Source organism: Maniola hyperantus, chromosome 7 (genome assembly GCF_902806685.2).
Source record: "Maniola hyperantus chromosome 7, iAphHyp1.2, whole genome shotgun sequence".
NCBI classification, from domain to species: domain Eukaryota; kingdom Metazoa; phylum Arthropoda; class Insecta; order Lepidoptera; family Nymphalidae; genus Maniola; species Maniola hyperantus.
Genome location: NC_048542.1, coordinates 1300211 through 1312828, shown reverse-complemented (window position 1 = coordinate 1312828; position 12618 = coordinate 1300211). Strand labels below are relative to the sequence as shown.

Sequence of the window (12618 nt, the reverse complement as noted above, 5' to 3'; positions counted from 1 at the left end):
TGCAAACTGCGACATAGACTTGGCGACTGCGGTCGAAAATTAGCATGTTTAATAACAAAAAATGCGCTGTACTTACGTAAGAAGCTTTAAATAACAATTTAGATTTTTAACATCACAGGCGAAAATTAATTGAGGTGCTGCAGGCTGATATTTTTCTTCACGCTCACGCAACTATGTAACACACGGCACTGGCAATTTATGAGATTCCGGAAGAGTTGTAATGCACTTGAGAATTTTGAATTTCAATTCATTTTCACAATAGTTCATTTAATTTAGCAAGAAACCCGCGAGAATAAAGCACCATTTTGAAAGATTGAGAAAAGATCGACATTCGACTTCGAGTTCGACAAACCATCAAGGTTTTTCCAAGTGACAGGCGACAGCTGTGCCTGTGAGTGACATTCTTTTTGGAAATGATTGACATTGACACTTGACAGATGTGACGATCGCAATTTCCATTTCCTCTGATTGGCAGACATCAACAATCTCGCTTCACTATTGGATGAATGATGCAGCTTTTCCAAGGCTTTTCGAGGTATCCGCAATTGACGCAGGCGCCGGCGGACACTTGTTGACAGCTTTTGTCGGTGTTGTCATTACGACTTTTTTTTACTTTAAAAAAAATGGATTGGTAATTTGGATTCGTGTAGTTTGATTGATAATAATATTATCTACGAATAACAAAAAGATTACACATGGGAGTTAGGACTTTATGGTAGTTAGGTACCTACCTATTTTTATGGGACTAGGACAAACAAAAGAAAGTCGATATTGGGATTTCGGATTGCAATTAGGTATAGGTAGAGACTAGAGAGCTAAGAGATAGCTAAAGATTGGGTAAAACCACAAGCTTCATCCATCATCATCATCAGCATCATGTTCTTTCCAGGGCCGAACTGCATTTTGGTACATGACATGAGGGGTAAAGCTTAGTATCTGGATTCCAAATGCAGTCTATTATATTACTTGAGTCCCCAGGGAAATCTAAGGATATTTTAAATAAGATAGAGGGCATGAAAGAGCTACGTCTGTACCACACTTTAATGTTTCCATACATTTTTATAAATATGAAACTAAATATCTTCACGTATACACTTCTGTTTGATTTCCATCATTCACTTGGCTGATTTGCCTCCAAAAGACGTATTCGGGTTTCAAGCCGTTTTTCCCCAAATAGTACGGATAAGTTTTGCTCGTAGATAAATAAAATATCCCATGATTGTGAACGTTTACGTGAATACCCATTACATTAATCGATAGAGCTTTATTGTAGCATATAGCATCTCTCGCTTCTTGAACGCTACCACATTTTATGCCAATAAATTGGTCAGGGTTCTTCATTGCTGATAACCAGTAGGTTAGAACTCTAAAATGGCTGCATGTTGCACTACATGGGAGGAAATTTAAGTCTGTCGGTTGGAATTCACCTCCGTTTACGTAGAAATCCACGTGTCCCATACGCGTAGCCATACCATAACCGTCTATATTTGTGTGGATGACTTGAACAAAATCAGCATCAGAAGCATCCAACCGTTCTTTAGGCGATAATGTTCTAAAGCATGGTCCAGCCGGTTCTAGAGCAGATATCCTTGAGATGTTTCTTCCGGTCATCTGCTGGTAGTTCTTGGCTATGTAGCTGACGGTCTGGCCTCCGAGACTGAAGCCGAGGAGTTCAGTCGTACAAGGGTCGAGGCCTGATCGAGTAAGTTGTACTAAGACCTCCGCGACGTGTTTGCCGACAGGGCGCATCAGGCGCGATGCTCTGTAATGAAAATTTTATTTAACAATAATGAAACTAACGATGTATTAACTAGATCCTGTGTAATAGAATACCGGTAAGATTCTTGAATATTAAGGCAGGATAGTGTCTTCAGAAAGAAAAACGATGAATTTCTTTAGCATCTAACATGTATTGTGTCTGATATATAAGTGGAAGACCTTGGGTTAGATTTCCAAAACAATAATTTGGGAATCGGTACCCTTATCAGTAGGTAGTGGTACCCTTATTATAAATGCGAAAGTATGTTTGTTTGTTGGTTTGTACTTCAATCACGTCGCAACGATGCAACGGATTGAGGTGATTTTTTGCATGGGTAGGTAATAGGTATAGATAAAGACGTTGAGAGTGACATAGGTTTTTATCCCGGAAAATCAAAGGGTTCCCACGGAGTTTTAAAAAAACCTAATTCCACGTGGCCTAAGTCGCGGGTATCAGCTAGTTCGAGAATAAGAGAAGCGTTGGGATGAACTCTCGACCCATATTATAAAGTTTATTTGTTGGTTTTTCCCTCAATCACGCTGCAACTGAGGTACGGATTAGCATGGGTATAGTTGAAGACCCTGGAGAGTGACTAAAACTTACAGATAATAATGCACGGTGGCGAACCGTTGGTTGTCGACGAGGATCACGTTGTAGTCCTTGGCCTCGTACTGGTTGGCGAACATCCCGGATATGGGGAAGCTGGTGCTGTCCAGGTAGCCGATCGCGATCACCACGGTCTTCCTGGAATATCGAAGGAAATGTGTGAAAAAATGAATGACAAATCGCTCACTGCACGATGACGCGATGACATCGAGAAGGCAGCGGTGGAGAATTGCATGGATCTGACCAACATGACAGAACATGAAGCTGTGATAGCCTAGTGGTTAGGACGTGCGCCTTCCATTCGGAAGTCGGGGGTTCGATCTCGGGCACGCACCTCTAACTTTTCGGAGTTATGTGCGTTTTCATTAATTAAATATCACTTGCTTTAACGGTGAAGAAAAACACCGTGAGGAAACCTGCATACCCGAGAATTCTCCATAATGTTCTCAAAGGTGTGTCTACCAATCCGCACATGGCCAGCGTGGTAGACTATGGCCAAAACCCTTCTCACGCTAAGAGGAGACCCGTGCTCTGAAGTGAGCCGGCGATTGGTTGATAATGATGATGATGATGATGACTAAGAACATGACGTGCTAATAAAGAGGCCTTAGACGCAGAGGTCTGTAACAAGTCATGTAGGTATGGTAATGAGTTTTAGGGTTCCGTACCTCAAAAGGAAACACGGAACCCTTATAGGATCACTTTGTTGTCTGTCTGTCTGTTTGTCTGTCTGTCTGTCTGTCTGTCTGGCTGTCTGTCTGTCTGTCTGTCTGTCTGTCTGTCAAGAAACCTACAGGGTACTTCCCATTGATCTAGAATCATGAAATTTGGCAGGTAGGTAGGTCTTATAGCTGGCATTAGGAGAAAAATCTAAAAACCGTGAATTTGTGGTTACATCACACAAGAAAAAAATTGTTGTCATAAACTAATACCAAATTAGTAGTTTCAATTTTCAAAAAAAAAAAAAAATTAAAAAAAAAAAAAATTTCCGACGAATTGAGAACCTCCTCCTTTTTTTGAAGTCGGTTAATAAGATAACTATATCAAATGGGGTATCATATGAAAGGGCTTCACCTGTGCATTCTAAAACAGATTTTTGTTTATTTTTACGCATCATAGTTTTATAATTATCGTGCAAAATGTCGAAAAAATACGACTGAATCACGGAACCCTCGTTGCGCGAGCCTGGCTCGCACTTGGCCGGTTTTTCTATGTAATATTTACCTACGAAAGTCAACTCTAGGATCAGTGGCGATGTTCTTGGCCTCCCAGTAGGTATACTTCTGTCTGCTGCGGCCCTTGCCCTGCACCACAAAGTACAGGTGCCGTAGCTGGCTTCGCGGGATGGAGGCTGGCTTTTCTGATCCCGGACCTACAAGAAATATTGTCATGAATTACCTCCAGAAGTTTGGATTGCTCTTTTTAGGGTTTCGTATCTCAAAAGGAAAAACGGAACCCTGATAGGATCACTTTGTTGTCTGTCTGCCTCTCTGTACGTCGGTCCAGAAACCTACAGGATACTTCCCGTTGTCCTAGAATCATTAAATTTGGCAGGTAGGTAGATCTTATAGCTGACATTTGGGGAAAAATCTGAAAACCGTGAATTTGTGGTTAAATCACACAAAAAAATTTAAATTGTGGTCACGAACTAAAAATTAGTATTTTCAATTTTCAAAGTAAGATAACTATATCAAGTGGGGTATCATATGAAAGGGCTTTACCTGTGCATTCTAAAACAGATTTTTATTTATTTTTATGCATCACAGTTTTTGAATTATCGTGCGAAATGTCGAAAAAATACGATTGTAGTACGGAACCCACGTTGCGCGAGCCTGACTCGCAATTTGGCCGGTTTTTTAATAATTATGCTATCTTGCTTTAGATTTTCCCGAAACGTTTCTGTAAAAATATTATCAATTATTAACTACTTAGCTTATGCTCGCGACTTCGTCCGCGTGGACTACATAAATTTCAAACCCTTATTTAACCCACTTAGGGGTGGAATTTCGAAAAATCCTTTCTTAGTGGACACCTACTCTTTACAAAGAATACACCCTCCATGTCTTTAGGACCAGCGGTTTAGGCTGTGCGTTGATATATATAAGTCAGTCAGTCAGGACTTTGAATTTTACATATACCTACATACAGAAACATAGGTTTTGCTTTCTGCAAAATAAAAAAAATTACGCTCGCTCGCTATTCTACTTTACTGTTAAAATATTGAAAGATAAAATTCTATTGTTCCGGAACCATGAACAAAAAAAAATCCCCTATGAAAGTAAAGAAGTACCTATAGTTCGCTTAAATTTACTATGGCTACTGATAAAACTGACTACGATTCCTGACTACGACCTTGTACGTGATAGGTGTAACCATTAGATAGATAGATAGATAGAAATACTTTATTGCACACAAAAATATTACATAACTATTACAAAAAACTAAAACTAAAAAATAATTGTATGCAAAGGCGGCCTTATTGCTCACAGCAATCTCTACCAGGCAACCTTTGGAGAAAGGAGAAACTAGGTGTGTAGGATAGTACTTACACGCAATACAGAAAAATGAAGTAGTATAATATTATATAATATAATAAACTATTTCAGTAATACATACATAACTATCATACATATACATAACTATTATAAATATCAATATATATACAATCCATAATAGAAATACATAAATATATATATATATATATATATATATATATATATATATATATATATATATATATATATATATATATGTCGGAGAACAGGAGGATGGCTGATAATTATTATTCATCTTTAGCCGACATCAGAAGGTAGTAATTAATAAGTAGGTACTTTAATCCATGTTCTTTACAAATAGTTCTCAGTAACGTAGGTATCGCACATGGAGAGAGAGAATTTTGAACAATGACAAATGCGTGCGTGTCAAAGTCCAACTCTGACAACTAAAATAAAGATGGCTACCTTCCGTAGAGTAAAGCTCATACGTTTCTTTTCACGGTGTCTACAGACAGTAAGAACTCTTTCAATATCGACCCTCCAATATATATATATATATTTATATATATATATATATATATATATATATATATATATATATATATATATATATATATATATATATATATATATATATATATATATATATATATATATATATATATAACTACATACCTACATATATTATAAAAGACATACATATAATACCTATGATCGAATAAATTAACTATTATGGCATCGATAAGTATAGTTCTTTAAGACGATTTTTGAATATGGGCAAGGATTTCGAATCCCGGATATTTTTGGGCAGAGCATTCCACAGTTGTACAACATATACTGTAAAAGATTTCCCGTAGAATTTTGTGCAGTTACGTGGGGTTTGGAGTTTGTTATCTGTGGATGAGCGTAAATTCCTGTCGCGATAGGCAGCACCAAGAAAAGTTTGATACAGCACAGCACCATTGATATAGGCCTTTACCTATCTACGGGTGTAACCTACTACGTCACTACTTGCTACGGGTATAAAGCCATAATTTTGTGTTTACGAAACATGTAATGGGTGAGGCAGTTAGTAACGTTACTCGTTGCACCATATCGCTTTGTCAAGTCTACCTAATGACATGAAATATGGAGAAGGTTGGTACCTTGGTAGATAATGATATCAGAGCTGAGGCTATATTTTTCTACGTACATTTTCGCAATTTGAATTAATGACGGTAGGAAGTAAACGGAACAATCGGTTTAGGAAGTGGGCTGAAGTTCGATAGGTTTTTTTATACAAAAATTGGTAATAAATTACTTAGTGATATAGTGGTGATAATTTTATTACGCGAACTTAAAACTAAACCCTCGTAGGGTTCAAACGCGCCCAGGACTGAGAAGAGCCCACAACAAACTTATTTTTATTATCACCACTTTACAAAAAACTATCACAAAGCTGTTAAGCAAATTATTTAAATAATCTTTTAGGTACAAGGTAATAGAATTTTCAATAAGTTTACGTTTTATGAAAACTTTGAACTTGTTGAGAGACATCTCCAACATGTCGTCTGGAAGCTTATTATAAGAACGTATGACGTATAGAATTACCAACAAATGAATTGCTAACTCTACTTAGCCTAGAGGCAGGCATTACAAGTTTATTTTTATTTCTAGTATTTACATTAGGACAGTCACTTTTCTTTTGAATTTACTTATGTTTTTATGGACATTTTTTTTAAAGAAAAATTAGCTATTATATAATATGTTAAATGACTAATATTCCCCTTTTCTCTCCAATTAAGCGTCAGGCTTGTGCTAGGAGTAGGTACGACAATAGTGCAACAGGCGGGATTTGAACCGTCGACCTTTCGGTTTTCAGTCCACTCCTATACCGGTTGAGCTATTGAGGCTCTACCTTTATTGTGCCTACATATGTAGGTACAATAAATTTTCAAAAATATAAAGCGTAGCGAAACCAATAATTAATCCATACTAATATTATAAATGCGAAAGTGTGTCTGTCTGTCTGTCTGCTAGCTTTTCACGGCTAAACCGTTCAACCGATTTTGACGAAATTTGGTACAGAGATAGCTTGCATCCCGGGGAAGGACATAGGCTACTTTTTATATCGGAAAATTGAAGAGTTCCCACGGGATTTTCAAAAACCAAAATCCACGCGGACGAAGTCGCGGGCATCAGCTAGTCTATGATATAAGTATTGATTCAAACGCAAACGTCTTAAACACCTACGTAAATTTTCTTTTGGCCGTTTGTAAAGAAAGAGAAACATCTCTAGTAGAGACACGAAAGCTAAATTTGTTTGTTAGGACATCTCAAATTATAATAATTACTCTTATACAGTGGTTATACACCACATAATTCCAGCTAAGTAATTTACTGTGGCGAAATTTTCTCAACGCTTTTCGCACACTATTATTTTCACAGAGCGTTGCGTTAATATTTTTGACTTAACATCTATTTAAGAAATTTAAAATTCTAGACTTTAAAGGTAAGTTTCTATTAAGAAAAGGAGCCGTGATAGCTTAGTGGTGAAGAGTCCGCCTATTCAGGAGGTCGGGGCTTCGGTCCTGCATGGGCATGTGTTACGTAATTAAAGGGCTTAATAAAAACTAATAAATTTAATTTATAAAGATGAATAATATTTAAACAATAACAAAGAACTTATACTTAAAAAAACAGAGTAACAGTGTAGAACAGAGTTTGAAATAGAATGTGTGGATTTTGGGATATCTGGCGTATATATGTGATTTGGAACTGGAGAGGATAATGAGTGGTCTAAAGGACGAGGGCGAGATTTGGTTTGTTTACATAATAATGATTTGTTTACAATATAATGGAGTACATTTTAAAATAGGCTTATTTACTAATGTGAGGTTTAAAGGTTATAGATAGGTACAATTATAGGTTAGTAGGTATAGTTAGATATATTATTAAATTATATTGAGTTAGTACTTATCTCTAATACTTAGGTATAGCTTAGGTATAGAAGTACATAATATAGAGATATGGAGGTTATCTAACACATGCACCTCTAACTTTATACTTAAATCAAATAAATATAATTTGCTTTAATGGTAAGTAAGTAAGTAAAAGTAAAATATGCTTTATTGTACACCAAAACAAAAACAATAGACATATAACAAATACAGCATGTACAATAGGCGGCCTTATCGCTAAAATAGCGATCTCTTCCAGGCAACCTTAGGGTAGAGGATATTATAAAAATTAAAGAAAGCGGAAGGGGTGTACTAATTAAATAAAGTAAATACACATAATATACATATGTATATATATATATATATATATATATATATATATATATAAATAAAAATACAACAGTAAATAAGAGAGGAATAGACGACAGATAAGTGGACTAAAAGTAAAAATAAATAAACACATCAAATGGAGGATAAATAAAATAGCTTCAATTTTGTTTTAAAAATAGATGGTGAAAGAAAACATCGTGAAACCTGTATATCTGAGACTTCTCCATAAAGTTCTCAAAGGTGTGTGAAGTCTTCCAATCCTCACTTGGCCAGCGTTGGACTATGCCCAAATGTTTCTCATTCTGAGAGGAGACCCGTCCGTAGTAAGAGTGCCTGTCCACTGAAGCGGAGCGGAGATGTGTATAATTGACCAATCAGAGTTTTGTCAGATGACGAAATAAAATTATTACGTTATTTACCAACAGTCTGATTGGTTTTCTCAACACATCTCCGCTCTGTTCCGCTTCTGTGGACAGGCACCCTAAGTCAGCGATGGGTATATGATGATGATGATGATGATGATGATGATGATGATGATGATGATGATGATGATGATGATGATGATGATGATGATGATGATGATGATGTAAACTTAGATAAACTTAGCACATACATACTGACATGAATCCTCGTGGGTAACCTTCCTCAGTCCTTGGATCTTTGCATGTTACAAAAAAAAGTAAAACGAACAACACACACAAAACTCCGCACACACGCACCAACATCGTCACATACACTAAACAAATCGAAATTTCCCGATTTTCATTAAGTATAAAAACTTTAGAATCCCATTAGGTAGGTACCTACTGAGTGGATGAACTTTAATTTGTTTCGACAAAGAAAAACAATGACTCCATGCCGCGTGAATATTTTTTTAAATCCAGACACGTAAGTTTGTACGGTTGTTGACCTTGGCTTTTGTACAAAGGCGCGAAAAAATGTAAGGTGACATTTTTTTTAATCAGCCCTCTGTTATGGATAGACAAAGATCGAAGCCTGTACAGCCTAGCCACATTTCTTTTTTAATTCTGCTTCCTATTTTTAAAGTAAAGATCGCTAAATGATAGTAGAAGGTTTGTTTTCAATTGTACATCAACCGCGGAACGACCAATCTCCTAAACCGCCTACCGTAAACTAAGTAGTTAGTAGACTAATATAAATTACTTGAAAATGTCTTATTTCTAAGCAGAATGGTGAAAGAACTGACATACAAGATTTATGATAAACATACGTCGTACTTAGGTATCTAAGGAAAGTATCACAAGAATAACTTGTATCAAAGTTGGGAAACGTCACGTTTTGTTAAAGTTAAATGTGTTTTAGGGCTTGCTTGTTGACAGCGTTTTCGCATTTATAATGTTAGTATGGACTAAAATGACGAGAGCGCCCTAGGCAAGTACCTCATACGCGCCCATCTAACAACCTTATTAAAAAAAATACTAGCAAACTTCGAAAGAACAAGGAATCCTCTCATTGCATAGTTGGTGATTGTCTCTACATAGTATAAAATAAAGTCGCTTCCCGCTGTCTGTATGTATGTATGAACGCGTAGATCTTTTAAACTACGCAACAGATTTTAATGCGGTTTTCACCAACAGATAGAGTGATTCAAGAGGAAGGCTTATAGCTATAATTTAATTCTCAAAAAATTAGAGATCCCTAGAGAAATTGAAATAATGTGAATTAGGTCGGAAAAAATCCTCTCATTTAAGTTTCCGAAGCAATGACACCACATTAGTATCTACATTGCACCCATGCGAAGCCGGGGCGGGTCGCTAGTTCTTACTATTTATGTGAACTAGGGAAGAACATCACCTCATCACATCACGTCACGCTTTGCAATATTAAAGAAGAGGCAGTTTCGGTCACTCCAAGATAATATTAGTAGGGATAATTAGGTAGGCCAGGTAATTACACTCTACATGATCGCGCGCGCCCCTTCGTTACCTCGCGCCCCTAGGCACTAGTTGCCTAGTGCCTAGTGCCTAGTTTGCTTTAGGGATGATCCGCCTCTGAGTATGGATATGGATATAAGTCCCGCAAATTGATATTGCGCTGGAACCATGTCTCATTAACACCAAAATGACGTCATTTTGCATCAGCTCGAAACTTCGGTCTAGTGCTGACGTCACTAAAATGGCGGCCACACGCATTAGCAATTTGCGGGACTTATAAAGGTAACAACAAATTGTTTTTTCATCGTTTATTGTTCTTATTGTTTGAATGTGAATTGTAGTATTGCCAACTGACGTCCAAAGGCACTGGCCCCTGACAGTCCTCGCAGGGGGTTTTGGTCTTACACAGACCCCCCTTGCACGCAACCTCCCCTTTCCTGGGGTACGCTGGGGGTATGTCGATGGTGCGCCAGGGTTTGTGCAGCTTCTTCATCATGGCCTGCTCCAGAGCGAGGTGGATCTTGCCTTTAGGGTAAGCACTCGCAGATATGAGGTGCAGACTAGAGAGGAAGATGAAGGATATGTACTGTAAAAGAAACATTTCATGTTAGGGCTATATAAGTTAGGTAAAGTCTGCGGGAGCTCTAATGCCGATATCGTTATATTTTTCGGGAAAAGCATTTGAAAACACCCATCCAGTTACCGACTTGAGTTAACGTTGCTTGCCTAGCGCAATCGAATAATATGCGCCATCGAAACTAGGTCACAACTCTAATTTCACCAAAAGCTGAGGAGAGTTTTTTTTTTTCGGGAAATGCATTTGAAAATGTTTATATAGTAGATATCTACAGTTCCTAGCTCTAAAATTTACAGTCACGTAAACAAATGTTACATCAAAATTTTTTTTTATTTTTTATATATCTACTTAATGATCAATTTTTTTTTGCAATGATCAATTTGTTTACTCCAGTGATTATATGATTACCATACTATAATAAGTCAATGGTTTACGATATGAAACTACTAATGTCCACATTCTTCCTTAGAGCAAAGGTTTCCCAACTGTCTACAGTCTACACCATTCGAAATTAGATGACTAGGTAGGTACCTATCTACTTATAAAATAAAATTAAATACATATTAAGTTGTATAGAAAAATTTAAACTGAAAAAAAAGTATAGAAATCAAATAGGTACGTCGGTAATCGGTATCAAGTCTAAGTACCTATCGTAGAAATGTATTTTCACTTACCACAAAATTCATCTCGAAATATTTTTTAAAATAAAGAACAGCAACGAATACGATTTTTTTTGTTAAGCACTCGTAAAAGGTCGACACAAATCGTAAAAACTCTACCAAAGATCGCCAAAACCTGCCTTATATACCGACCAATATAAAAGTACCGTATTGACCCCAACCAAACTGTGGCAGTTCGACTTGTTTATAAATAACTGTTCATGTGCAAAAGACGATACCGGTTCGTCTTATTGTTTGGATTACGACCTTTATATTGCACGACAATTAAATAGTGATAATGCGACGATACGATTTTATGACATCACATGACTACTTTCTCTTTATCTATCTCTATAATATAAAAATGAATCACTAAATGTGTTGCTCATCGCAAATCTCGAGAACAGCTGAACCGATTTCACTAATTCTTTTTTATAATATTCCTTGAAGTACGAGGATGGTTCTTACGGAGAGAAAAATTAAAAAAAATGTAATCGACTGTTAGGCGGAACGAAATTCGCCAGGGCAGCTAGTATTATAAAAAAATGTTAAGTCTCTATAGTGTTTATAAGATTAGCGTAGGGGATTGTTATTCATTTTTCACTAAAAGATAGACTGACTAACCAGGGAACTTTAAGCGTTCTATGGGGATAATACATTCTAGCTATGTGATAGCTTTTCTGGCGTATACTGCTTAAATCGCTAGAGTTATAAGTGTATCAATTATTTATCTGTATTGCGGAATATAATAGGTAGGTATAATATGCGACAGGTCGAGATAGCAATCGGAAAGGAAACGCCGCGCACACCCGCACAGCCCCCAAACACAATCAAAAATAAAATCTGTGCATATTTTCTGCTGTCAGTGCCAAACCCAAAAAAAAACCGCAAAATCTGTGTAGGTACTTATTCTGCTATGTTAGCTGTTGTGTTCGTTTATTTGTTTGTAGTCGCGTCTTCGTATCGTGTCGTTACCGTCTATTGTTAGTAGTTTTATTGCAATATCTTATCTGATAGGAAATCTCAGCCGTAGGTAAATAATTGTTATGAAATCGGAAGGGATCGTTTGGAGCCTTGAGGCCTCTAGAGTCTAGACTAGAGGTGACTGCAACATTTTTAACATATTAATCGATTTTTACCCGACTACTGCAAAGCCAAAAGGAAGGGTTATGATTTTGGCAGTCTATGTATGTATTTTGAAATTTGTCTTAAAAGTTAAAAGTCTCATTTTTAGGGTTCCGTACCTTAAAAGGAAAAAGGAACTCTTATAAGATCACTTTGTCTGTCTGTGTGTCGTGTCTGTCAAGAAAACCTATAGGCTACTTCCCGTTGACTTAGAATCATGAAATTTGGCCGGT

The 12618-nt window shown here is 36.8% G+C and overlaps 1 protein-coding gene across 1 annotated transcript; it reads right to left on the bottom strand.

The window, feature by feature from the left end:
- Positions 1-939: 939 nt before the first annotated feature.
- LOC117983918 (phospholipase A1-like) lies at positions 940-9070 on the bottom strand. Its single transcript, XM_034970561.2, has 4 exons — positions 8743-9070; positions 3590-3737; positions 2363-2503; positions 940-1762 (listed from the first exon to the last, which is right to left on the bottom strand). The coding sequence occupies exons 1-4, from the start codon at positions 8852-8854 to the stop codon at positions 1084-1086; spliced, it is 1080 nt and encodes a 359-aa protein (XP_034826452.1). The 5' UTR covers positions 8855-9070; the 3' UTR covers positions 940-1083.
- Positions 9071-12618: the final 3548 nt, after the last annotated feature.